Source organism: Leucopleurus acutus (genome assembly GCF_964270905.1).
Source record: "Leucopleurus acutus genome assembly, chromosome: 18".
Taxonomy (NCBI): Eukaryota; Metazoa; Chordata; class Mammalia; order Artiodactyla; family Delphinidae; genus Leucopleurus; species Leucopleurus acutus.
Genome location: NC_139160.1, coordinates 76,279,331 through 76,307,108, shown reverse-complemented (window position 1 = coordinate 76,307,108; position 27,778 = coordinate 76,279,331). Strand labels below are relative to the sequence as shown.

Here is a 27,778-nt window from a genome sequence, read left to right as displayed (position 1 = left end):
AAAGTCATGTAAATATCACAAAGGATTCGTTGGCGATTGTTGTTGAAGCTGAACAAGAAGAACCATCTTGGTTGGAAAGTATGGCTTCTGAGCACGACGACAAGGGTAGCAGTCGTGGGCGTTCTAAGAGATTGAGTGGATGACTTGGTGCCCAAGACTATCGACAAAGTAGCAGTTCTGGCAGTCCTAGCTTTAGTAGTAGCCGTGCAAGCAGCAGCCGCGGGGGGTGAGGTGGTCATGGCAGCAGCAGAGGATGTGGTGGACGTGGCTATGGAAGCTTCTACAATAGTGATGGATACGGAGGAAACTACAGCTCTCTGGGGGTTGACTGGTGGCGCAGCTGAATCCGCTTCGCAGCAAAATCACCATTTCCAAAAAGCTAATATGGAAACCACATGTAACTGAGACTATATCGTGTAGCTTCAAGAACTGGTACTACGTAAAACAGATAGCTAGTGGGAAGCAGCCGCATAGCACAGGGAGATCAGCTCGCTGCTTTGTGACCACCTAGAGGGGTGGGATAGGGAGGGTGGGAGGGAGACGCAAGAGGGAGGCGATATGGGGATATATGTATACGTATAGCTGATTCACTTTGTTACACAGCAGAAGCTAACACACCATTGTAAAGCAATTATACTCCAATAAAGATGTTAAGAAAAAACACACAAAAAACTAGCACTGCATTACCAGCTGTGAATCTCCTGAAAATTCAAGGGAGCTCAAAGCCAAAGGAAGAAAAGAAAGGAACAATCAACAACCCTATTAAGAAGTTGGGGCGAAGACTTAACTGCTGTAGTTTGGCTTAACTCCCCTTCTGCTTATTCCCATCCCCAATTGCATTTATAATTTTGTGACGGAGGATCATTTGTTCGTTAATGTACTGTGACTTTAACTCCGGGCAACTTATTATTATGATGTCCTGTTGGCTCAGTAATGCTCAAGTTTTCAACTGTTTGACAAAATAAATTCACCGAACTTGGGCTAAAATCAAACCTTGGCACACAGGTGTGATACAACTTAACAGGAATCATCAATTCATCTGTAAATATTATAAAGGAAAAAATCTTGGGCTGTCTCCTGCGTTAGGACTTTTTGGTACTTGCAGAGAGGGTAGGAGAACACCTTATGGTAGAATTAGTTTCTAATGCGGCAGCCTGTACTAAGTTGAAGTTCTGAGTTGCTCACTCAATCCTGGATGGGCGCTTGTAGTCTTTAAATAAGCCGTTCCGGTCACGATGAGGTGGCATGTATGAATACATCCATACATTTTTCAAAGCGCTCTTCAAAGTTAAGGCAAGTAAATACAGCAATTCCTCTTTTAATGTTTAGGTTACTAATTCTAAGCTAGGCAGATGTGGGCATACTATTATAGGAAAAGTTTAAAAGTTTTGATAACAGAAGTGTTTAGGGGAAATTTCATCTAATTAGATGTTTTGAACGCCTGCCGTAAATAAAATTGAAGTGGTAGAATGGCTGACCATGCCAGTGACCAGTTCTTTTAAGGACCTGCTTGGATTTTGGTGTTTAATGCATGCTAGTGTTGATGTTTTGTGGTCAAGAGGATATGAGCAGGAGGGGTTGTGCAGCAGGCTTTTATTTTAATGCAGATTCTCTTTTTTCTGTTTAAGCTGCACTGAAATGTTAAAATGGCTTTTACACTTGTAGAATTTGTAAATCAGAGTAGCTACAAACTCTCAAATTCTTGAGATCACACAGGTTGGCAATATGTACTAAACTGCACAAGGTGTTATTTCTATATAGTGCAGTTTTAATGTATTTTAGTTGCATAGGTTTCCATTGTAGTTATGGTCGCTTTCTACTAAATTTGACCAAAGATGATTGTTCACCAACTAAAAATGCCTCTGCCACTTGGAATTCTGTGCTCATTTTGTGGTTGGAATATAGTGATCTTTATAGACTAATATTTAAAATGGCATAAGGCAGCAAAAATTTCTTAAAGTGCAATAGATTTTCAAGTGTACTGTGCCTTGTTCTAAAACTTTATTAAGTAGGTGCACTTGACGGTATTGAGGTCATTTGTTATGGTGCTATTTCAATTAGTATAGATTTAGACTCTTGTACATTTTGCCCATAAATTTTTACAAAATACTTATTTTATTGTACATTCAGAGAATTTTAGATATATGTCTTGTGTGTGTGTCCTTAAACTTCCAATCTTATTTTGTCTCTTGGAAATTGTTGAACACAGCGTGTTAGGAACTAGATTCTAAAATTTTATTGGGGACCATGGAATGATAGTTGAGAAGAAAACTATTTGCACACGACAGATTTTAGATACTTTTTGCTGCTAGTTTGTGTAATATTTATTGAACATTTTGACAAATATTTATTTTTGTAAGTCTAAAAGTGATTATTTGAAAGTTTAAAGAAACTTGACCAAAAGACAGTATGAAAACACCGGCACTTGAATACTGAATGTCACCGTATGTGAAACAAAATATTTCAGGGTAGTGTGAGCTTTTAATGTTAAGTCCTATTAAACGTGAGTCAAATTAAGCTGACCCAGCATTGGCAATATAGGTAGCTGTAACTTTCTGACAAAATTTAAGGCAAAATTGGCAACTTGAAATTATAACATGCCAAGGTTTTGATACATTTGTCTTAAAATATTAACTAAACACTTCTAAACACTGCTGTGAAGTGTCCACATTTTCAAAGGTTCTCAGAGTTTTATTTAGTACATATTTTGTTTGGTTTGGTTTTCAGTGTCTGGCATATTACGGTTCTCAAACATGTGGTTATCTTTGTGTATGGCCATAATCAGTGACTTTTAGATTCAGTTTTGTCAGCCAGCAATATTTTCAGTAAATAAGAATGGAATTAAATTTGCTGAATGTAAACATCGAACCTCAAGTCACTGTATGTTTAGTAATTGCTTAATGTATTAGTTTTAGGTGCTAGCACTGTTTGAAATTCCCTTAAGTCACCTGAGGGTGTCCCCGGGGCTGGGCCCCCCACCAGCATTCGGGAGCGTCCCCCAGGTGACGGCCATGGCAGCCAGGTTGACAGACACTGCTTAACCCAGATGCCTACCCCCCCACCCCACCCCCAACCGGGCAGCAGCTCACTCACAATTTCACAAAGCTCCCCAGGTCATTCTCACCTCCTGACGGGCCGAGGTCCACTGGTTTCATAGGAAACTAGAGGCACATTCTGCATGTAAGTAACTGCTGTCAGATCCACTTTTGAGCAAAGTTTTACGTCTAGAAGGGCACAGGGTGTCAGTGAAGAAATTTTGGAATGGGAGTGAAAAAGAGATAACAGAACCTGTAAAGAGATATCTGTATCTCTTTTCTCCCCAGCTTCTTTGATGGGACTCCACTGACTTGAATTGGGAGAGGCTGGCTTTTGTCTTCTATCTCCTGGCAAGAAGAATTCAAGGGGAAAAGGAGAGTGATGTGCTGATACAAGTACTCCTGCTGGGAGGGGAGAGAGGGAGGGGAGACGGGTGTGTGTGTGTGTGTGTGTGTGTGTCCACTTATAACTGGATGGAGGGGTCCCTTCCCTGGTCGGGGTACACTTTCCTCCCTGTACAGGCAGCCACAGCTGAGAGACCTGGCTGGACTTCCTTTTTAATCAAGAGCAGACCTGGCAACCGTACATACTCTTCCTGTAATTGAGTTGCTCTGGTTTCTCAGAGAATCACTTGGGAGAATATGAAGACTGCATTCTCCTTCGAAACCCCAGGAAATCTGTTAAGGCTTTGAAGGAATGCTTCACACCATGCCTCGAAGGCCTATTCTTCTGTGATGCTGGGAAACGGGCCCGTTACCAGCCAGAAAGGTTGCTGAACTGACCCCTCCTTTGACGAGCCTTCTTTTAAAACAGGAATGATCTCTGCCCAAATTGTCATTTTGTTTTTAACTTTGCAGCTTTTTAGGACTGCAATGAAAATGAACGTGTCTGCTCTTCTGCACTTTCACAAAAGCCAAGGCAGACAGCTGAAAAATCACTGCTGCACCATGCGACTTCACAACGAGAAACGCATTGATTTTTCCAGCCTCTGTCATCTTGAAATTGATAAGCAGACACAAAAACTGATGTCTACACGCACTGGTAAGGTTTACAAATCATTTCAGACTGTTCGCTGCTAATATTCCTTGTTTTGCAACGGGAAGGGGGAGGCTGGGCCATAAAAGCTGATGACTAAGACGAAGGAAATCCTGTCTGAGCTAAGATTGTCTTGGAGGGGAGGGGCGGGGCAGGGAGGGAAGCTGCCAGACCTGGTGGGAGCTGTAGGAGAGGAAGGTGCTTTTCAGATAGGAAAGGAGAGTCTCTCAGGCCCGTATTTGGTCCTTCATTGCAACTTGGAAGGTTGTTACAATTCGGACCGTGACCAAGTAAGGAAGAAAGGGAAGGGGGTGATTTTCCCCCTGGAATTTCCAGCCGCACTCTTCTTGTTTGAGGTCACCCACTGGCCTCGCTCACCTGGGCGCTCAGGAGGAAACGGGTGGGTGTGTGTCCTGTTCATCCTGGCTGTGGAACCACAGCAGCGAGTGAGCACTGCTGAGGCCCTGTGAGGCAAAGGCTGGGGGTTCTCTCCGCTCCTTCGAGAAAGACACCCTCTCCTAAGGATCTGTGGTGTGTTTTCTGTGCCACATTGCCAAACCAAAGCCTCTAGAGTTTTCTTGCTTTGTTAAATGATACTTGGGTCTCAGAATCCTTCGAACAAAATGTTCTTTGTTTGTAAGTCTTTCCATTTGTTCTGGAAATAATTTAGTTACACCTGGACCTAACTTTAATTAAAATTAACATTCTTCCCTTGGCGGGCGTTTTTCAAACTTAAGAAAATACAAACAACTGTCCAAAGGCTTTGGGAAGACTCCCCTGCACCCATCTCGCCAAGTGGACACGGGAGCGCCAGCGAGCGTGTCCCCAGCTCAGGCTCCTGGCATTACAGCTCCTCCCTACCAGGCAGGGTCCAGTGCCCGTGGCACCCAGAAGTGTTAGGACCAGAACCTTCTTCCCCATGGTCCCCTCCCACATCCCTCAGTCCCGCTGGCCTGCTGTGCCCACGCCACGTCCGCCTCCGCCCGAGGGCCTGTCTGAGCAGGGACCCTCCTCTCCTCTGTCCCCAGGGCCACACGCACGGCATGTGTGTCACGGCAAAGAGCCCGCAATGGCTCTTCTCTCTATAGTAGGGCCTCTGCGGGCTGCCCGCTCCCCACGGACAGCACGTTTAACTTCAAAATTCCATCAGACAATTGGATACTCCTACCCCGAACACACAAACACACGCATACACACACACGTGCACGTGCTCAGAACATTCCACTTGCTGCCCCTGGCCTGTCCTCCTCTGGGACACAGCCCCGAGCCCACGAGAGGATTGACGTACATGACTTGTGAGTGAACACTGGTCCTAGCAGAATCGAGACATGTTGTTCGGCGAACAGATTTCACATCAGTGAACTTGTGAACTTGTGACACAGATACTGACATTCCTGTTTGACACATGAAGAAAAGGAGATAGAGAAGGAAAAGTGGCTTTTCCTGGTCACTGGACTCCATCCCAGATGCTCCAACGCTTTCTAACAGGCCACGCCTGTCTACCTGCTGGCATGTGGGAACTCCAGTGGAAAACATCAGAACAGAAAAAAAAACACAAAGCAGAGAAAGCAGACCCCGAGGTAGGGACGCTGGCGCTGGTCCAGGAAAAATGGAGCCCGTCATCATAACACTGCTGCCCACGGGGGTCCCCTGCACAGCTGAAGTAATTTTAGGAAGGGCTCTTACTCCCCAGGGGGTTTAGGTAAATCTTTCTCCAGGTCAGGACTATTTTCCAACAGCCTCTCTCTCTGCGCCGAGACAATGCTGTGTTTGCACGCCTCTGCCCCCCACGTGCCTGTGGAACATTCACCTGGGAGTTCGAAGAGGACCCGGAGAAGAAGAAGGGTTTGGGGACTCTGTCCTGCTGATCGGACCCCCCGGCCAGCTTGTGTGTCCCCCTCGGTCATCCTCCAGGGGTCTTTCCTCATGCAGCCATTCTAGTCTTTGTTTCTCAGAGTTTGGGAGCCGCTAGTCATCCACACTTGTAGGTCAGCCTCTCTGCAGAGGGACTCCAGAATGAACAGGTCTGTCTGATGCGTCCTCGAGACCGTCCTTCTCCTCCTGCCTGGGCAGCCCTTAGGGAGAAAGGAGCTCGGGTCCTCCGAAGGGCGCGTGTGTGTGCGCTGTGTGTTCTACGTTCTTTATTTCTCTCTCTCATCTCCATGTCTATCCATCGCTCCATCCATCTACCATCTATCTATCCATCTATCATCTGTCAATTTATCTATCATCTATATCTATCTTTCTCTGTCAATCATCTACCGTCTATCATCCATCTATATTCCATGTAGATAAATAATATATACATATATTTACATATAATATACATATGTATATTTTACATAGCCAACATTTTGCGTATTTTGAGTATGCACACATACTCTATGGCTAGGGATTTGTTGGCCTAGCACCATGGTTAAGAGTCGAGGTTATAGAATCAGCCAGTCCTGGGCTTCACTCCCAACTTTATTCCTTATTGACCTTAACAAGTGCCCTAACCTGTGTGCCTCAGTCTGCACATCTGTAAAGTGGGATAATCACAGAACTGTGGGTGTTTAGCGGCTAATGTGTGTCAGTGGCTAGGATCAGTTCCTGGCATCAAACTGCTGTGTTTCCCCTGTGGGAGATTTTAGCTGTTCCTGGGGTTCTGAAATGCTAGAAACTTCCTTAGGGGTTCCTCTTTCTTATGTTGATCCCAGGGGAGCCCACAAGGACCCTCCCAGGGGACGCCTCCTTTCTCCAACCTGGAGCCAGGGGCAGGGGTGAGGGCAGAGGAGGCGAGAGGGCTCCCCATTCCCTCTGTCACTCCTTCCTGACATTAGTTTGAAATTATTGCCCAGCTGTTGATAATAGCCTCTCTTTTTTCTAATGGACAAACCACAGCCTGGGAGGCATCCCAGGGAGCACGTGTCTTTGACCGTGTCCACAAGCAGAAGCCCTTTTCTCTGCTCTCATGGGGCCCACACCACTCCACAGAGTCAGACACACACCCAAAAGTGCTCAACACGCAGAAAAACACACTGTTACGTAATTCCCACCAGGTACCAGAAAATCAGTCTGTAATTCCCACATGGGAGATCACTGAAGGGGGCAAAAACAGCAAAATAGGAATTTTAGGGCCTGAAACAATCCCTCGGAAAAAAGGCAAATCTTTCACAGACAAATCAGCACTTCCTTTATCACCAGGTACAGACAGCTGTAGCCAGCGGGGGGTAGCATTTAATTGGGGAAAAACAACCACACCGGCAAAAACTACATTTTAATCTAATCTTTCCTAGTTGTTCCGTGACTGTCCTTCTCATCCAGAAGGTTTGTTTCAGCACTTTCAGCTTGCTATATACCTTCACTCATTTACGGCACAGATGCTTTACTGGGTGCCTGCTGTGTTTCAGGCCCTGGATCCTACGATGTAGCTGTGAATGAGACAGGAGGAAAGACGTCATGTGCCCTAAGCCTTGGGCTGTGGTGGCAGAGATTCCAGTGGGGATAAAATTACGTGAGAAAAGACAAACGCTTAATGTCTATAGGGCTTAAGGATGATGACTTAAAATCTCGGCTCTCTAATGGTAATTTTGGGAGGGCACTTTAATTAGACTCTGCAATGGCTCATTTCCGAGGGACAGGGGCTCCAGCTGGGCGCGGGATTCTGACACTGGCTACGGGAGGCCTCTGACAGGCCAGGGGCAGGGTGTTCTTTAGGTCACGGGGCTTCAGGCTACTTCGAGGAGAGAGACTGGGCATGGGCGAAGATGCAAAACAGAGCTGGCAATGGCTGCTCTGTTCCTGCAGGGTGGTGACACAGGCAAAAGCGCCAGGTGACAGCCGCTGGCCGTTGGCCATCCTTGTTCCTGGTCCTTGTCCCCATAGAAGTTATGGCCACTTGGAGAGGGCTCACTCCAAATTCTGCAGCGGCCTGCAGCAATGCTGGGAGTGCGTGTGGAGGGGGGCTCGGGGACCCTGGACGTGCCACTTTCTCATCCTTGCTGTCCCCTTGCTGTCTCATTCTTGCATCCTAGGCATGCAAGAAGCTGGGCGTGGGCTTTCCTTTCCCACACAGCCAGCCCCTATGGATGGGACACTGGCCAGAGGTGTGAGCATGTACAAGCCTCCTGGAAATGACACTGTCCTGCGAACCTACTGTGCCGTCTCGAGCTCAGGAAACAACTGTGCAACCGTGTTCCTGCCCTGGTCAGTCGGTCAAGAAGAGGGAGGCCATTGTAGCTCAGCCCTGGAGGCCCTCGGAGACGCCAAGCGGTGGAATCTCCATTGGGGCGCCTTCCCTCCCCTCTCCCCATAAGGAACCCCACCCAAGTTAGGGGAACAAAAGCCCTTTCCCCAAGCAGGGGCCACTTCTGCTAGATTTCCAAGGACACAGAAGTGCCTTTTGTTTGCTTTTTTCTATCAGAGCAAAGCACGGGGACACTGTCTCCCTTTTCCGGATCCCCAGCGTGCAGCCTGATGCTTCTCTGCTCGCTCTGCACCTGTCCGGACCAAGCATGCCAGATGGGACAGATGCATGGCTTCCAAGGGCAGGTTTTTATTCTGAAATGAGTTATATTTGCTGAAAAGTGGCAAAGAGGATTCGGAGAGTCCCCATACAACCCTTCAGGCAGACAGGATGATGTGATGTCAACCTCTTACACAGCCTCAGCCCATTCTGTCAAAACTAGAAACGAACATGAGCACGTTCACTAAACCACAGACTCTATCAGAACGGCACCAGTTTTTCCACCAATATTCTCTCTCCCTTCCAGGATCCGATTCAGGATACCGCACGGCGCTTAGAGGAGCACTTTCTTTACAGAAGAACTTGTTGCGTCAGAAGGCAGCCTCGTTCGGGGTTGCAGAATGCCGTCGGAACAGAACACCCAGTGCACAACAGGAGCGGCAGGAGATGGGAGACCCCCACACAGAGACCAGGTCCAGGCGCCCGCGGGCTCGGAGTCTAGTGGGGGGGCGGAGCTGCTCGCATGTCCCTTGAAAGTCACTCCCTGACCGCATGGAGGGGGCTGGAGAAACCCACGCAGTCTCCCTAAGATTAGACACCTTCTAATCTTCTTTCACGGATAAAAAAAAAAAAAAAAAATCACACAGCCCCAGGGGGGCGATGAAATCAAGGTTAGTGAGTCATTCAGGCCTGTCCCAGGAGAGTCTCCTTGGCGGTGGGAGCAGACACCAGGGTGGTGGCAGGAGGTGACCACCAGATAACCTGCCTGGCCTCTTGCCCCAGCTGATCAGGTATCATTCACTGGGTTCCAGAAGCTCCCCACCCCCAAAGATAAGAAGCCTCAAGCAGCATACATTTTTTTTTTTTTGCAGTACGCGGGCCTCTCACTGCTGTGGCCTCTCCCGTTGCAGAGCACGGGCTCCGGACGCGCAGGCTCAGCGGCCATGGCTCACGGGCCCAGCCGCTCCGCGGCATGTGGAATCCTCCCGGACCACGGCACGAACCCGTGTCCCCTGCGTCGGCAGGCGGACTCTCAACCACTGCGCCACCAGGGAAGCCCTACACTTATTTATTTATTTATTTTTTCCTACACTTATTTTTAAGTCATCTCTGGAGCAGCCCAAATGCCAGCCTGGAACAGCATCCCGCTTCCAGCTTTACAGCTGGGAGTGGTGAGGGCCTAGCCCAGGGACGGGCCTGGGGCAGGTTGAGGGGGGCGGGCCCCGTCCTCAGCTCTGACTCTCCAACTCACTGGGGTGACTGAATGCCCCGAGCATCCCAGCACGGACGGACGCCAACCCTCCCTCAAAATGTTAAGTGACTTGCTCTGGGGTCACCCAGCCAGTTAGGAGCCACGCTGAGGTGGCATTTGGTTGCCTCCACCACTGCTGTGCGGTCCCCGGTCCTGGGGGCCACCAGCTCCTGCGCAGAACGCCCAGCTTACAAGCCGAATCAGCCAGGGCCGGGGTTCCCAACCTTACCTACCACCTTCCACGCAGCTACAGCGGGAGGCTGACTTCACATTTTCCTCTCAAGTCCTCTAATCAGGTTCCTAATCTGACAGCTCCTTTTCAGATTAAAAGTACAAGACATTCCAAAACCACCACCTTCTGAGCACTGACATCTTCGTTACACCATCGTCATCGATCAGGTTTATCTCCATTGCACTTTTGTTTTTCTCTCGCATTTTCTCTCTTACTTAATTGAAGCGAGTCACCCATTGGTCTGTCACCAAAGGAAGACAGACAATCCTTTGATTTTTATTATTTTACCAAAATCTTTGTTTTCTGTTCTAGAACTTTTTACTTGAATTGCACTTTTTTTCCCCCTCTCTCTCTGGTTCTAAATATACCCACGGGCAGTGGGAGAGCTGTGGTCCCTATGTCCCCCTTATACCTGCATCTGTTCTGTGATGCTATGACAAATCCCTGGTGTTATTGACTGTGGCCAAGCCATGCAGGGAGGCTTACTTTAAGGGCCTCCAGAGAGCTGGAGATTTCCTTGCTTTTCCATTAACAGAGGAGGAACGTTGTGAAACTTCCCTGCTTCTTGGGGGCCCAGATTGTGAACAACTGAACTAGAGCCCCAGGGAATTCTGCAAAAGACCTGATCTCTAGGAGTCTTAACTCGAGCATGGAAAGCATGTGAGCACCGTACATTTTCCGTAACTTAGCATTAAGCTGATTGGAAGGAGAAGAGAAAACCTTAAGGACGTATTCCTTCTTTTTGAGAGGGAGAGGATTCAAATCAATAATATTAGAAATGATAAAGGAGAAGTTACAATGGACACTGCAGAAATACAAAGCATCCTAAGAGACTACTACAAGCAACTCTATGCCAATAAAATGGACAACCTGGAAGAAATGGACAAATTCTTAGAAAGGTATAACCTTCCAAGACTGAACCAGGAAGAAATAGAAAATATGAACAGACCAATCACAAGTAATGAAATTGAAACTGTGATTAAAAATCTTCCAACAAACAAGAGTCCAGGACCAGATGGCTTCACGGGTGAATTCTATCAAACATTTAGAGAAGAGTTAACACCCATCCTTCTCAAACTCTTCCAATAAATTACAGAGGAAGGAACACTCCCAACCTCATTCTGTGAGGCCACCATCACCCTGAAACCAAAACCAGACAAAGATACTACAAAAAAAGGAAATTACAGACCAATATCACTGATGAATATAGATGCAAAAATCCTCAACAAAATACTAGCAAACAGAATCCAACAACACATTAAAAGGATCATACACCATGATCAAGTGGGATTTATCCCAGGGATGCAAGGATTCTTCAATATATGCAAATCAATCAATGTGATACACCATATTAACAAACTGAAGGAGAAAAACCATATCATCATCTCAATAGATGCAGAAAAAGCTTTTGACAAAATTCAACACTCATTTATGATAAAAACTCTCTAGAAAGTGGGCATAGAAGGAACCCACCTCAACATAATAAAGGCCATATACGACAAACCCACAGCAAACATCATTCTCAATGGTGAAAAACTGAAAGCATTTCCTCTAAGATCAGGAACAAGACAAGAATGTCCACTCTCACCACTATTATTCAACATAGTTTTGGAAGTCTTAGCCACAGCAATCAGAGAAAAAAATGAAATAAAAGGAATACAAATTGGAAAAGAAGAAGTAAAAGTGTCACTGTTTGCAGATGACATGATACTATACACAGAGAATCTTAAAGATGCCACCAGAAAACTACCAGAGGTAATCAATGAATTTGGTAAAGTTGCAGGATACAAAATTAATGCACAGAAATCTCTTGCATTCCTATACACTAATGACGAAAAATCTGAAAGAGAAATTAAGGAAACACTCCCATTTACCATAGCAACAAAAAGAATAAAATACCTAGGAATAAACTTACCTAAGGAGGTAAAAGACCTGTACTCAGAAAACTATAAGACACTGATGAAAGGAATCAAAGATGACACAAACAGAAGGAGAGATATATCATGTTCTTGGATTGGAAGAATCAATATTGTGAAGATGACTATACTACCCAAAGCAATCTACAGACTGAATGTAATCCCTATCAAATTACCAGTGGCATTTTTTACAGAACTAGAACAAAAAAATCTTAAAATTTGTATGGAGACACAAAAGACCCCGAATAGCCAAAGCAGTCTTAAGGGAAAAAAACGGAGCTGGAGGAATCAGACTCCCTGATTTTAGACTATACTACAAAGCTACAGTAATTAAGACAATATGGTACTGGCACAAAAACAGAAATATAGATCAATGGAACAGGATGGAAAGCCCAGAGATAAATCCACGCACCTATGGTCAACTAATCTATGACAAAGGAGGCAAGGATATAAAATGGAGAAAAGACAGTCTCTTTTGCATTGGGGAAACTGGATAGCTACATGTGAAAGAATGAAATTAGAGCACTCCCTAACACCATACACAAAAATAAACTCACAATGGATTAGAGACCTAAATGTAAGACCGGCCACTATGAAACTCTTAGAGAAAAACATAGGAAGAACACTCTTTGACATGAATCACAGCAAGATCTTTTTTTATCCACCTCCTAGAGTAATGGAAATAAAAACAAAAATAAACAAATGGGACCTAATGAAACTTAAAAGCTTTTGCAAAGCAAAGGAAACTACAAACAAGACGAAAAGACAACCCTCAGAATGGGAGAAAATATTTGCAAACGAATCAACAGACAAAGGATTAATCTCCAAAATATATAAACAGCTCATGCAGCTCAATATTAAAAAAAAAAAAAAACAACCCAATCAAAAAATGGGCAGAAGACCTAAACAGACATTCCTCCAAAGAAGATATACAGATGGCCAAGAAGCATATGAAAAGCTGCTCAACATCACTAATTATTAGAGAAATGCAAATCAAGACTACAATGAGGTATCACCTCACACCAGTTAGAATGGGCATCATCAGAAAATCTACGAACAACAAATGCTGGAGAGGGTGTGGAGAAATGGGAACGCTTTTGCACTGTTGGTGGGAATGTAAATTGGTACAGCCACTATGGAGAACAGTATGGAGTTTCCTTAAAAAACTAAAAATAGAACTGCCATACGACCCAGCAATCCCATTACTGGGCATATACCCAGAGAAAACCATAATTCAAAAAGACACATGCACCCCAATGTTCATTGCAGCACTATTTACAATAGCCAGGGCATGGAAGCAACCTAAATGTCCATCGACAGACGAAGGGATAAAGAAGATGTGGTACATATACACAATGGAATATCACTCAGCCATAAAAAGGAACGAAATTGGGTCACCTGTAGAGACATGGATGATCTAGAGACTGTCATACACAGTGAAGTAAGTCAGAAAGAGAAAAACAAATATCGTATATTAACGCATATATATGGAACCTAGTAAAATGGTGCAGATGAACCGGTTTGCAGGGCAGAAATAGAGACACAGATGTAAAGAACAAACGTATGGACACCAAGGGGGGAAAGTGGCGGGGGGTGGTGGTGGTGGTGTGATGAACTGGGAGACTGGGATTGACATGTATGCACTGATGTGTATGAAATAGATGACTAATAAGAACCTGCTGTATAAAAAAAATAAATTAAATAAAATTCAAAAAAAAAAAGTGCATATTCCTTCTTTTTCTTTTCTTTCCTTGGGGGCAGGGAAAGGTGTGGCAGCATGCAGGAATGGCAAGAGAATCTTCCAGAGCCTGGAGCCCTGGAAATCTGAGCTGGTGGGAAGGCAGTCTGGAGCTCACCATCTCCCGGGGCATACAGGGCCTGTGTGTCCAGCTCTCCTGGCTGCCTCTTCATAACCTGGAGAATCTAAGTTCTCCCCGGCTGAGGTCAGGAGGTCAGCCCAGCCCGTAGCACATCTGATCTCCAGGAAGGTCTCTGTTCTCTGGAATTCTCTTTCCCCCAGAATCGCACAGGGCTGCCCTCTTAGATCTTCAAGGCTGCTGCCCCACGTCTTGAGATAAGAAGCAATAGTGCGGTACAGGGGCTCATGAGCCCCGGGGCAACCTGCCTTCAAAGCCTGGGATGGTGGCCGTTTAGGACGGGCTGTCTCACATGCCCTCAGGCCGGGCAGCAGCCTGACGACAGGGTGCCACACATCCAGGGTGCATGTACCCACGCTGGGTCCCGAGCCCAGGCTGCCAGGGGACTGCTGCCGTCCTCTCTCCCTCTGGCCACCAGATCGTGCTGGGTCTCCCTTGCTCCGGGCTCCTGCTCTATAGAGCAAAGCAGTAGAGGAGGTGGAGGGGGACTCCTCTTCCCAGAAACCAGTGGGTGGGCTTTGTTCTGCCCATCTCTGTCCAGAGCAAGGAAAGCACAGTTAGGAGACTCAACTACTGAAAATCAGTAGTTGACTTACCATACCAGTTCTGACCCTGGGAAACCAAGCAGTGGGGAGTTGCCTGGGTTCAGATCTGCTGCTTACAAAGAGAGACACCTTGGGCAAGGTGTTTAAACTCTTTGTGCCTGTTTTCTTATCTGTAAAATGGGGGTAATAAATGTTACCTACTCAGGTAGGTGTGTTTTCCTATGAAGCGTAGATGGATTAAGACGCAAAAATTGGCACATAGCAAGTATTCATTAAATAATTATTTACCATCTCTGCTACCCATTTTCTGTTGCTTCTGCTACAAAACTCTTCAAGCTACAGCGAGCAGCCCTTTTCACTGAATTGACCTACCCCTGGGAAGACTCTTTGGCACAAACGGGCAAAGACACAGGATTCTTGAGTGTGGCAGACAAATAGGGCAGGAGCTGGACTTGCCACAATGGGAAAGTTTTTTAGTAAATATAGTTAAAGATTAAGGCATTATTTCTTGAGTAACAGCTCTTAAAGCCAGTGGTCAATAAGAAGTTAGCAAGTGGAACATCCATCGTCGAACATCATAAATTCCATGATTGTTGAATAATACGTATTGATGTGTCTCTAGTAAAATGACTCAGAAGTATGTTTGTATCTGCAGATTTAGAAATGCCATAAACTGGCAAGTGACTCCAATGCCTTCCAACCTAATACTCTTAACTCAGTGGTTCCCAAACTATAGCATCAAGTGGGAATGCAGACTCCCAGGCTCCACCTCCGAAAGTCTAATCAGAAGATTTGAGATGTGGATCAGAGGTCTGAGTTTTTAACCAGGCTTTCCAGGTGAGTGTAGGGGTCCAAGGACTGTCCTCTGAGAAGCACTGCTAGGCAATAAATGCTCTGGGTCCCATCCAAGGATCAGGGAGCAGAGACTCCGATGAGTATGCGGCATCTAAGAGGCTTTGGAGGAAGGCACAGGGGTATATTACATGTAACAGGCTGGGGGATATTCTCTTCTGTTCAATGTATGGAAACGCACGCTCAGGATTTATGAGACCAGGGCAGAGCTGCCTTTAGTACCCAGGTCCTCTGACATGAACACCACTTTTAGGATCAATGCCAGAAGGAAAACACTGATGTTATAAAAGTGGTTCTAGGGGCTTCCCTGGTGGCGCGGTGCTTGAGATTCCGCCTGCCGATGCAGGGGACACGGGTTCGTGACCCGGTCTGGGTGGATCCCACATACCACGGAGCGGCTGGGCCCGTGAGCCATGGCCGCTGAGCCTGCGCGTTCGGAGCCTGTGCGCCGCAATGGGAGAGGCCGCAACAGTGAGAGGCCCACATACCACACACACACACACACACTCAAAAGTGGTTCTAGGGGACGAAGGGGTGTGGGAGAGTGAGCACAACGAATGCACAATCTCAATAGGGTTGGGCACTTTCCTTTGCAGGGACCTCCTCCTCCTTCTCTGAGCGCGCACGCGCGTGTGTGCGAGCGTGCGTGTGTGCGCGCGCGCATGCATTGCCCTGGCTCCCAGCTCTGGGCCAAGTTCTGTACGTCTTGTGTGCATAAGGACCCATAAAGGCCAATGGGCTGGTTTAAATTTCTAGGCTCTGATCTTCTTAAACCAGGACGTGTGGAAAGGAAAGGGAGACAGACCCGAGCTTTAAGAAAACTTTGGCCTGGAATGTTCCGGTCAAAGTCCATGGACTCCTCTTCTGACTCCCAATCTGGGCCCTGAATTGCAGCAGAAAAGTGAGGCTAGAGGTTCTTTCCCAAGCTAGGATAGCACTTCCTCACTCACAGCCTTGAAAATCCTCATTTGTTTTATGTGAGGATGGAACAATGTGAAAATAACAGAATTAAAAGCAAACCGTGAACACAGCTCCCCACTGTGCCTGTGTACACTCTGCCCAGAGTGCGGATGGGGGGGGGTCTCTTGACTGAGCCACCTGGGACATCAGGTGCCACCATATTCCATCAGACAGAGGAAGGGAGGGTGGGGTCCAGGACACCTGGTAAGTCCCCTGGATCTTCAGCTGCAGTTTAAACATCTGGGTCCTCAACTCAAGGGACCCAACAAAGCTGTGACAGCTCAGCCATGCCACACGAAGTTCAACCAGAGCGGCTCCTGCTGCCAAGTACAAAATCCCATAGTGCAATCAGCAGGCGGGGAATGCCTGGCAATGCTGACAGGGTCACCTTGAATGGCGGGGCTGGGGTGAAGGGGGACCTGGTAAACAGGGTCCCCGTGGGAGACTTAGCAGCCCCATCCTGACTTTTCCGGGGCCACAGCGCGTCTTGCAAGAAAGCGGTGTTTTCTGCCATTGTTCCCTCTCAGCGACACCAGGAGTACAAAGTCGCCGGGTCCTCCTCGCCCCGCCCATTCCCCCAGAGCCTCTCATTCAAAAGAACGGAAAACTCTGCCAAGGGCAGGACCTCCGACACCAGCTTCTGATGCCACGCAAGCTATTCTCCCCCGAAGCCTGGCGCCCCAGGGCCACGTGTCTGACCGCCTCGATTCTAAGGTTGAGCTTTGCTTCTAACGACGGGCTTTGCTCAAACGAGGGGAAAGGATGCCGCGAGCCATGTTTTAAATTATTGGTTCCCAAGGAAGAGCCGACGCCAGTAACGCACAGGATTGAAGGGGGACCCAAGGAACGGCAAACCGGAGTTCTCGGGGGTGAGGGGCGGGGAAGGCGTGCTTTCTCAGAGCCTGGGCTGGGTAGGGGGAGCAGGGGACACCCAGGCACACACACACGGGCACACGCTCAGGTGCGCACGCGCGAGTGGCCTTCTGGCAAGGCCACTCGGTGTCCCCACCGCTCTCTCCGGCACGCGAATCGGCCCGGAACGGGAGCCAGGACTTACCGCCAGGACGCCCTGGGCCAGGAGCCCCACTGTCACAGCTCCCAGCAGTAGCCACCTGGATGGGAGAGGGGGTAAGAGCGCCATGAGTGTTTGGCCCCGGCTTGGAAATTCCAAAAAGCACACGCGCGCGGGACCCAGGGGATAGGCAGCAAGTCGCTTACCGCCGCAGGGCAGGGCGCGACGCCGCGCGCTGGTCTCGGTCCATGCTCCCAGTTCGGCCCCTCGGGGCTCCGATCCGTCCCTCCTAGCCTGGAAGACGAGACAAAGCGGGCTTAGCCCGGCTGGGGAGGGAGCCTCGTCGCCGCCCGCCTCCGTCTGCGGGACAAGGGAAAGCGGGGCGCGTCCCCGCCTCTTGCCGGGGGTGACCGGGAGCCGCCCCGCGACGAGGCAGGGGAGGGGGCAGCCGGCTGCCCACCTAGGCCCGGATGGGGCCGCTCAGCAGCCGCCGCTCCATCCTCTCCCACTTCCCACTCCGAGAGCCGGGCGCGCAGCCCGAGCTGCACGGGGCGCGCGAGTCTCTGCCCTCTGCCCGGGGCTCGGCGTCCCAGGGCCGCTCTTACCTCAGGCCCGGCTTCAGTGGCTGCCGCCCGCGCGTCTCCGCCCTCCAGAAGCGCCGCCTGCGGCACGAGCAGCGCAGCCGCCCTCTCGGCCTCCCCGGGCCGACTTCGGGCCCGCGCGTCCGCCGGGTCGGCTAGCGCGGGGCGCGGGGCGGGCAGCGGCGGCGGTGGGTGCAGAGCGCGGAGCCCTGCGTCCCGGCGCGCGGCGGCCACAATCCCCCGGCCGCGCGCTCCTGCCGCCTCTTACCCGCGCCGAAGGGTCCTCCCCCTTTGAGGCGCCGCCCGCCCCGCGCCGCTGAGGGGAGGGGCAGCGCCAACAAATTGGGGAGCTCGCCTGGTCGCGCTCAGGTCTCCGCCGCGAGCTGCCGCGCCCGGGACGGTGCGCCGCGCTCGAGTCCCGGCCCTGCGAGAGTGAGCCGCCCGCCGCCGCCCCCAAGAGCCCGGGCGTCGGCCCCCGCCGTCCGCCGCCGGTCCACGCCGCCCCGGGCGCGCCACCATGGGGCCCCGGCTCGGCGTCTGGCTCCTGCTGCCCGCCGCCCTCCTGCTCCACGAGGAGAGCAGCCGGGCCGCCGCGAAGGTGAGTCCCGGCCGGCTCGGCTCCCGGCGTCCCGCCCTGCGCCCCGTCGCCCCGCGCGGCCCCTTTGTCCCCAGCCGGAGCCGCCCTCCGGGCCCGGGGGTCGCGCACGGCACAACCGGGCGCACTCTCGCGGCCGGTCCCCGCCGGTGATCCCCTGGGGTGCGATCGCGCATCCATTAGGGAGCCTCCTTTGTTGTGGGCTGGGTAGGGGCGAGTCAGGGGACTCCTCGGGGCCGGGGGCGGGCGAGCAGAACTTGGTGCGCCCCGCGCGGGGTGAGGGTGGCCCGGGAGTCAGGCGGATTTGAACTCGCACCTCGGGGGCGCCTGGCCGTCGGGCGCCTTCACCTGCCCCGGGCGCCCGAGTGGGCCGGGGGCCGGAGGGCCGGACACGCGCGCCCCGTGCTGTTCGGAGCCCCACACATGTGCCCGGGAGTCGCTTTGGGCGTGTTTCTCTGGAGCTTTGGGGACTCTGGTGGTTGATGCTGAACAGTCCTGGGCCGTTTGCCTGGAAACAGCTGTATCTTTGCTTTCCCACGACTTTGCTGTCGCTGCAGCACGCTAAGGGACAGCAGAGGAGCTTTTCTGTCCTGCAGCTTTCAAACGTTTCCATACTCGACGCGATGACTTTGACTAATATAGTAAAAAAAATTATAACCACATTATATTTGAGTGTGAAACCAAAATGAAACTCCATCTCATTGTTCTGTGCACAGATTGTTTTCCTAGTTTTCATTTCCTCCGGCTGTGCGCTTGCCCGGAAAGGATCTGGGAGTTCGGTTTGCACAAGTAAAGGCGTCCAGCTCTAGACGGTCCCTGATGTACTGGTGCTCTTGGCTTTTTTCCTTCCCCTCAGACGGAGTAGAAACCTCAGCCGTTTCCCAGTGTCACAGCCTTGTAGACAAAACCCCGGGAAGGTGTGCCTTCTCACACATTTTGCATCCCCCCTCCCCAAATATTTAAAAATGATGTTACTACTTTCGGCATTTCCCATTTACTCTTGTTTCACATCCTGATTTTGCTTAGTTTGTTTGTTTGTTTTTTGTTCTTTTCTTCTCTTCAGGAAGAATGATGCTCACTGACTTCAGTTCATTGTGTATAAATTGTTAACTCTTCCCTGCCAGAATAAGCTGGTGATATGCACACATGTCTTGCCATAGAGAGTCAGGCTCTTTGCTGGCAGCTGGGTCACTAGGTATGGAAAGGCCTGATGATGACACAAGCAGCTAGCTTCAGATTGCTCCTCCCAGCCCAGAGTCTAGCCAGGCACCCTAGTCGGTTATTTAAACACCCTGTGGTCACGATGACAAAATACTTCCAAAAGAGGCAGCTCTAGAGCACTTTATTTGGGTCTAGAACTATTGACCCAGAGATTTAACACTTCCAAGGAGAGACGGCAAGGAAATGAGAGAAGGGTCTCTATTTGGAAATACGAAGCTCTGTTTGGACTTGGATTTTCTGATCGATGATATTAGCAAAGCAAAGCCAATTATGAGAGCTGGCTTTTCAAATAGCCAGGGCTTTGAAGAATGAGCCCTTCAGTGAGTGGGAAATCAAACTCGTTACTGTTGAGTTTGGGCTTATTTTAGTTTCCTGTCCTGGCTCTGCTGTATCCTTCAAATCTCATGTCATGTTTTAAGAGACCTGGCACGTGGACACCCTCTGATCACCAGTTGATTTAATGGGTGTTATCATTTTGCCATACTTTCCCTGGTTTATTCAGAGAGAGAAAATGTATTAATATGAACATGACTTATGGCTGTATAAGAAAATCCATTTAAAATAATATCTGGCTAATTTAAAAATTTGTCTCACTTTTCACACCATCAGTAACATTTTTTTTTTTTTTTTTTTTTTTTTTTGCTTACCTCCTTCCAAAATCAGCTGTTAGGGATACGAAAAAATTGAAATAATTTCCATATCGATCCAAGCAGAATATCATTTAAAAATGCATTTTGAATGATAAGATGCTGCCAGTCAAACCCTAATTCAGAAGCCAATAAAAATGATTCTTGGATTACGTGCTTTTGTGGAGTATCTGAATCTGTGTTACCTGCACTGGTACACCCAAAGGTCACCTACTAGGTGCCAGGTAGAGATTGTACTTACTATTATTATTATTCACAGGAAAGGCTGTTTGATTTTATATTTGATCATATCTGCTATGGCCATACTGTTCACTTACCAGTGGGTGGATTTTCTAAGCCAGTGATTTTTTTTCCTACCCCCCACTCCCCTCCCCAACTTTGCTTTCTTTGGCAAGGAAGGAGGAATAGGGTGCAGACCCAAGACAAAAATGTGCCCATAGTGTTATGATCGAGGGTCCTCGGTTCCGACTCACGCAGTCATGAGCTGAATGAATTCTTCCTTCTGCAGCCTCCAAACTCCCCCCTCCAGCTGGTCTGTTTGATGCTCCTTCACAAATTATTTTTCAGGATCAGAAATGTGAACTTTCGCCAAAGTGTGGTGATGCCCGAGTAGGGTGTTGGCATCTCCAGACCATTAGTCACCATTCTGAGACTGAATGACCTAGAACTCAAACGGATACTTAATTCTGATCTGAATGTGGACCACATTCTGCTGGGAATGTAATTTCAGAGAGAAGGCTGATTTTTGACTTAGTACCAGTGGCAGCGACATGAGCTCAGTATTCAGGAGTGAGCTTGGTGAAGATATAACCTAAATCATCGTGTTCTTCATGCATGGAGCTGGGTGGGGATGAAGGGGCGAGCACCTCTGATACCACCCAGGAGAAACAGTGTGCCTAGCCTGTGTGTGTGAGTGCACACTTAGAGAATTATTAGTGTGTATGTTAATGGTGTAGTCACACACACACACACACACACACACACACACACACAGAACAAGTGTGGTTTAGAGACCGGAGGATCCTAAATGTTGTGTCTGCTCTGATTAAGCAGGTGATTTCAGAGGACTTGGTAACCCCCTGCCTCAGTTTCCCTGGCAGATCTGCTCCCCCACCCTCATCCATCCTTCCTGCTTTCATCCCACAAATGGGCCTTGAGCACATCTTCAGGCCACACCCCCCACCAGGCCGTGCATCAGTGAGTGGGGCCCACCCTCCTCCCCCAGGAAGGCTGTGGGCTCCTGAGAAGTACTGAGAAGGAAACAGGCAGATACAATTCAGGCTGGTAAACACTACAGTCAGGGTAAACCTAGGGCCATAGGAGCACCTAACCTAGCTTTGGGGAGCTCAGAGGAAGCTTCCAGGAGGATATCCCACCTCTGACTCCGAGGAAGGAATGGGAACCATAGACCTGGCGTCTTGTTTTCATATGAATTGTCATGTGCATCGTACTCAGAAGGTTGGATAACTCTTCCTTTGCCCTTTCACACATCAGGCTGTCTTTGCATGTAAAGAAGACCTTAAGGTTCCCTCCTTCGAGGTAGCAAGATGCCATTGCTTGTATGACTAACAGCCGTGATATCTGAACTTTCCCCTGGGAGGGGTGGAGACACAAGGAGGTCTAGGAGAGCGGCGATAACATGCCAGCTCAACCAAAGGCCCCCTCCGGAGGTGGCAGGTGGATTGGGATGTCTGCAGAGTTACAGCACGGATGACTGATTGTAGGCGGGAGTGCCTTTCAGAGCTGACCGAGAACACCACCCCTCACGGGGGCAAGGGCATGGGGGAATTCACAAAACCCTGCATTATCCATTAACAGGACTGTCTTCAGATTTCTTGGAACTGGGGAGGATGGCCATCACTGAACAAGTTCGGTTATCTAGTTTAGAATTGGTAGAGATTTTGCAGACAGACTGAACCCACAGGTGACCCGCTGAAACAAATCCTTTTAGAGATGGAGGGGGCGTCAATCAGTGAATAATTTACAGCACCTGTCTTGATGAGGTATACGATGTTTGTTCTAGCAACGGTTCCAGAAACTGGACAAGCGTTAGCCTCGTTAAAATGTCTCTCAGGCGGATTGGGTATTTTGAGTTCTTGAGCTCAAATAAGCAACAATAGAATGCCTAAAATAATACCATCAGAGCATTGTTCTTCTGTTATTAAACAACCACTAAGAAATGTCATCTATAGAACAATACAAAAGACATATTCCTCCCATTCTTGTGCGCACAATGAAAGAGATGTGAACCAGAAAATGGTTCCATCGTCAGTTTCTTTTGAGGAGTTTACCGCCTGAAGAATGACTCTGGGGTTAGCATTTTATAGTCCGGCACACGGGCACCGGTTCCGTCCTGTATTTCCCTCCATTGTTTTCCTGGTCTTAATCCTGTGACATCAGTCTTTCTTGGGGTCCTTTCTGTTTCCCTGCTTCTCTGTTCTTCCTCTTCCAGAGCCCTCAGGGTGGGTGGGCCCCGGGGCTGGGCTCCAGCAGGCTTTTCTTTTTCTCCACCCTCCCCACTCCCATGATTTGTCAGCATTTCGTGAAGGGGACTCCAAACCTTTCTCTTGAACCCCAGTCTGGTCTCCTCACGTTCGTATGGAACATCTCGCCTCCCCTGTCCTGCTTTGATTGCAGACTTGGCAAATATGTCCAGAACCGAGCTTGCCACCTTTCACCAACCGACTCCCCTTCTTCCCAAGTGGCCCGTTTTGGTCGTTGATGCCCCAATATTACCTGATGCTCAACCCAGAGACCGTGGCTTCATGTGGAGGCCTCACCCTCCCCTCCTTTTTAACCTTCACGTCACCCAGGCACTCATTCCACCCTTCCTCCTTCTACCTGTCCCTCGAAGCCCCCTTGGCCGTCTCTTCCCATGGCTGCGACACCATTCCAGGTCTACTCGCCCTGTGCCAGGATCGCCACAAATCCCTCCCGCTCCTGCCCCCCTTTCAGCCTTGTCTTCTCCCTAGCCCATTCCTCATGTTGTGCTGAGTCTGTCTTCAGCGATCCCGCTGTGACCACGTGATTCCTCTGCTCAGCGTCTGACAGTGGCTACCTCCTGTCTGACCAAAAGTCTCCAGCTCTTTGGCTGGGTGGTTTTCATTTGTTCATTTTTAATAAAGACTTTAATGTTTAGGGCAGTTTCAGGGTCAAGGCGAAATTGAGAGGAAGGTACAGAGATTTTCCATCTACCCCCTGTGTCCCCACAAGAACGGCCTTGCCCACTATCAGCATCCCCCACCAGTTGGTGCGTTTGTCACAACTGATGAACCTACACTGACCCACTGTCCGTAGTTTACCTTAGGGTTCACTCTGAGTGTTATATATCATTGGGTCTGGATAAATGTGTAATGGCGTGTAGCCATCATTATAGTATCACACAGAGTATTTTCACTGCCCCAAAAGTCCTCTGTGGTCCTGCCTCTTCATCCCCATCTCTCCCCAAACCCTGGCATTACTGTCTCCATAGTTTTGCCTTTTCATGTAGCTGGAATCATACATTATGTAGATTTTTCCCATTGGCTTCTTTTTTTTTTTTTACATCTTTATTGGAGTATAATTGCTTTACAATGGTGTGTTAGTTTCTGCTTTATAACAAAGTGAATCAGCTATACATATACATATGTTCCCGTATCTCTTCCCTCTTGCGTCTGCCTCCCTCCCACCCTCCCTAGCCCACCCCTCCAGGCGGTCACAAAGCACCCAGCTGATCTCCCTGTGCTATGCGGCTGCTTCCCACTAGCTATCCACCTTACGTTTGGTAGTGTATATATGTCCATGCCTCTCTCTCGCTTTGTCACAGCTCCTCCTCCCCCCTCCCCATATCCATTGGCTTCTTTCACTTATTCATATGCATTTAAATTTCTTCCGTGTCTTTGCATGGCTTGATAGCCCATTTCTTTTTAGCACTGAATAATACTCCGTGGTCTGCGTGGACCACAGTCTATCCACTCATCTACTGAAACACACCTTGGTTGCTTCCAAGCTTTGGCTGATTTTGAATGAAGCTTCTATAAACATCTGTGTGCAGCTTTTTGTGTGGACCTAAGTTTTCAGCTCCTTTGGGTAGACACCAAAGTGCACACCTGCTGGATCATATGGTAAGAGTATGTTTGGCTTTGTAAGAAACCAGCAAACTCTCTTCCAAAGTGGCTGAGCCATTCTGCATTCCCGTCAGCATGAATGAGAGTTCCTGTTGCTCCACGTCCGTGTCAGCATTTGGTGTTGTCAGTGCTTTGGATTTTGGCCACTCTGATGGATGTGTAGTGGTATCTTCCTGTTGTTTTAATTTGGCCTGGCTTTACATACCCTTCGCCACGTGGGTTCATGGACTTATCTGGTCTTCGTCTTCATACTCCCCAGCGTGCAGGGTGGGTAGTTGTCACGAAGGACTTACCTCTGTGTTCCGTGGAGCAGTGTTATCTCTTTGAGCCTCGGGTCCCTGATCCATCAAATGAGGACGACACAGCATCTGCAGACACCTTTAAGATGTTCAGAGAGGTTGTATGTGTGAAGCAAGTAAACCCTGAGAAGACGATAGCTGTTATCACTGCTACGTGGCTGAGATCTCATTGTCTCGTGTATGTTGGTTCAACACCCTTGATGATTTGGAGATGCTGGAGGACAGAGCTTCTTTGAGAAATGCCCCCACTGTCTGGGGGAGTACCTGATGCATGGAGGGAAGTAGTGAATTACTCGTAGTGGGTTCAGTGATCCTGCCTGACTTTCTCTCTGGACCCTGGGGAGGCCTGGCGGGAGCTGAGTGCCTGCTCCCGGAAACTATGTTGCGTTGCTGACCCCGTAGCAGTTTTAGGCAACACAAAGGAAAGTAATGCCAAACGAAGGTGTTTCCTCTTAATTTGGAATTTGGAGCAGATATTCCGCCATAGACTAAACACGACTTGGAAATATACACAAGGCTGAGCTCTTTGTGTAAATAGTTTATTCCGTGGCTTAGTAATATTCCTGCTTTGCTAGGTTTGGTTTGTAGTCTGCACACTAGAAGAACATTTAAAGTCATCTGAGTTTTAAAGTTTGCTTGATTTGTGGTCAAGTAAAAGACAAATGCCAAGCGTCCGAATCAGATATTAAGGCAATATGTTACATGCATATGTGTTGGTTCTCTCTCTGGTAGAGGAGAATTATCCAGCGTCCTCATCTTTCCCTGCTCATCAAGACTTTGTTAGGAGTTTTGGAATTAACTGTTGTTTATTATTGGATACAGGTCTTTGTATGCTGTGTGCATTTCTTTCTAATTCAGATAACATCAAGAGATGCTGGCTGTGACCTGGGAGAGGCCAATGTGATGTCAGCTGCCCTGTTCCCATTTCACCAAATTTTCTGACAGTTGGAGACCCATGGTAGAGTCACTCACACAGAGTTGAGCTGATTCAATAAACCTTGTCCAACTCAACGGAATATGTAGAGACATTATTCCTGTATTTGACATTTAATTGAAATTGTTAAAAAATTTTATTGAGTTTTGCTTTAGAAAATCAGCATATTCCTTTAGAAAATCAGCATATTCCTTTATGAAGAACAAAACTCAGGGATTTATAGTTGGAACTCAGTGTTTCCAACGCTGTTTGCACAAGCTTTTCCCAGCTGCCACTCACACACCTAGAGCTGAAGAAGGCTCAGAGGATCGAGGTGCATGGCAGCCTGTGTCTTCACTTCAGAGAGATAGACACTCCTAACAGCCCCCCCATTAGCATATGGGGCATCTTTGAGGGTGCTAAGTCAGCATTGGTTTCCTGTTTCAGAATGTTACAGATGGGCCCAATGATAACTATTGTGGTGTTTTTCCTTCATTTCTATTAAAGAAATAACATTTATGTATATTTTAATCAGTGGCAGATTTGACTACTACATCTCTAACAATACTTTATTTTAAAAGAGTAAGCATATTATTTTTGTAATAAGAAAAAGCAATCAAAATTTATTCTAAAATCCAGTTATCCTTTTATGCAAGTAATGACTTTCTCTTGAGCATGAGAGTTTTAATTTCCATAATTTCCATATCATCCAAGAGCATCAGCTTGAAAATGTCATTTTTAAATACAAGCAACTCCTTTTCCTCATTAGCTTGGATTTTCAAGTTGCGTTTTGGCATTTTTTAAAGAATAAAACTTTAATGTCACGGAGTTATTTATTTATTTGGCTGTGTTTGGTCCTCGCTGCTGCGCGCGGGCCTTCTCTAGTTGCAGCGAGCTGGGCTAATCTTCGTTGTGCTGCATGTGCTTCTCATCGCGGTGGCTTCTCTTATCGCGGAGCACGGGCTCCAGGCGCACAGGCTTCAGTAGTTGCGGCACGCAGGCTCAGTAGTTGTGGCGCACGGGCCTAGCTGCTCCATGGCATGTGGGATCTTCCCAGACCAGGGCTCGAACCCATGTCCGCCGCATTGGCAGGCGGATTCCCAACCACTGCACCACCAGGGAAGCCCGTCACGGAGTTATTACAGAGTTGCATGAGACTTATTTGCCAGGTCCAGACTGTTCCTGCATTAAAGCTTGAGTTAAGGTGATATTATTATCATTATTACCTATAATGTGCAAAGTTTTATTAGGGAAAAAGGCTGCATCATTATAGTTTGGTCCATTTTTTTGGCAGTGTCCATTTGGAAAATACTTGATCTAACTATGTGTCTTAAATAGAAGTCATTGTATACTGTGGGAGAATTCAGCCTAACTCCAAGAACTCTAAAATGAGCCAGGCAAAAGAAATGCCTGTTTCTCTACAAAGTTTGCATTAAACTCCTGGAAAGACAATTGCAGTGTTTCAAGTACATCCAGAGAGGAACATAGCCCAGCGACACGCTCTGCCCGCATGGGGTGGCAGACACTTCGTGGGAGCACATGGGCACTGCTTTGAGTCCCAGCTCCGCCTCTTACAGCTGTGTGGACGTGTGCAGCTTACTTCTCTCTCTGTCCACCTTTTGTCATCTGTAAAATGGGCACAGCAGTAGTGCCTCGATTCCAGGACAGGCATGAGGATTAAACGAGCTAATGTTTGTAAAGCGTTTATACCGTGCTGGCTGCATGCTCGTTAAATGAGCAAATTCTGAGGAATAAATAGCAAAGTAATTATATCATCAGGGCATCTTGAGGCTGGAGAAACACAGAAGGCCACCAGGGCAGTGGGTCTGGAACTGGAGCTCACAGCAGAATCCCCTGGAACGGCGGGTGGGACACAGACGCCCGGCCCCCTTCCCGGCTTCTCTGATGAGGGGTGCGGGTGCACCTGAGAATCGCATTTCCAACAGGCGATGCTGGTGGTGGAGGTCCGGGGACCACAGATCTCGTGCATTCTCTTCACTTACAGGGGCAGCCGCTTGATAGATGTGAGCTCTAGACATGCTGCTCTGGGAGAGTGGTCTGCACTCAAGCAGAAGCTGAGCCTTTGTATTTAAAATGACTCCTGAGTCTGATGTTCCCTTTTCCTTGTTGGTTGTTGTTACTGCAGCACTTCCAGCCCTGTGGTGCTATCTGGGGGGTTAGGAGTGCGAAGGTCCTGATGCAGGCATGTGGGGCGCCAGGATGCTGGAGGAGAGGGCGTGGCCGATGGGAAA

At 48.4% G+C, this 27,778-nt stretch overlaps 2 protein-coding genes across 3 annotated transcripts in view; one reads left to right on the top strand and one right to left on the bottom strand.

Annotated features, from left to right (window-relative positions):
* The window catches only part of COL4A2 (collagen type IV alpha 2 chain), a 178,544-nt gene extending 159,788 nt beyond the window's left edge, over window positions 1-18,756 (bottom strand). Inside the window, exons 1-3 of one of the 2 annotated variants that reach the window (XM_082859482.1) lie at window positions 18,657-18,756; window positions 17,371-17,458; window positions 17,210-17,264 (exon numbers count right to left, since the gene is read on the bottom strand). In XM_082859482.1, the coding sequence (XP_082715608.1) occupies window positions 17,210-17,264; window positions 17,371-17,414 (99 nt within the window). In that variant the 5' untranslated portion in view covers window positions 17,415-17,458; window positions 18,657-18,756. Of the gene's footprint in view, window positions 1-17,209; window positions 17,265-17,370; window positions 17,459-17,769; window positions 17,952-18,656 lie in introns of those variants that run through there. The other variant, XM_082859481.1, reaches the window with a different exon arrangement.
* COL4A1 (collagen type IV alpha 1 chain) overlaps window positions 18,221-27,778 on the top strand; it is a 150,436-nt gene continuing 140,878 nt past the window's right edge. Inside the window, exon 1 of the mRNA XM_082859485.1 lies at window positions 18,221-18,343. Coding sequence (XP_082715611.1) covers window positions 18,263-18,343 — 81 coding nt within the window. The 5' untranslated portion in view covers window positions 18,221-18,262. The remainder of the gene's footprint in view (window positions 18,344-27,778) is intronic.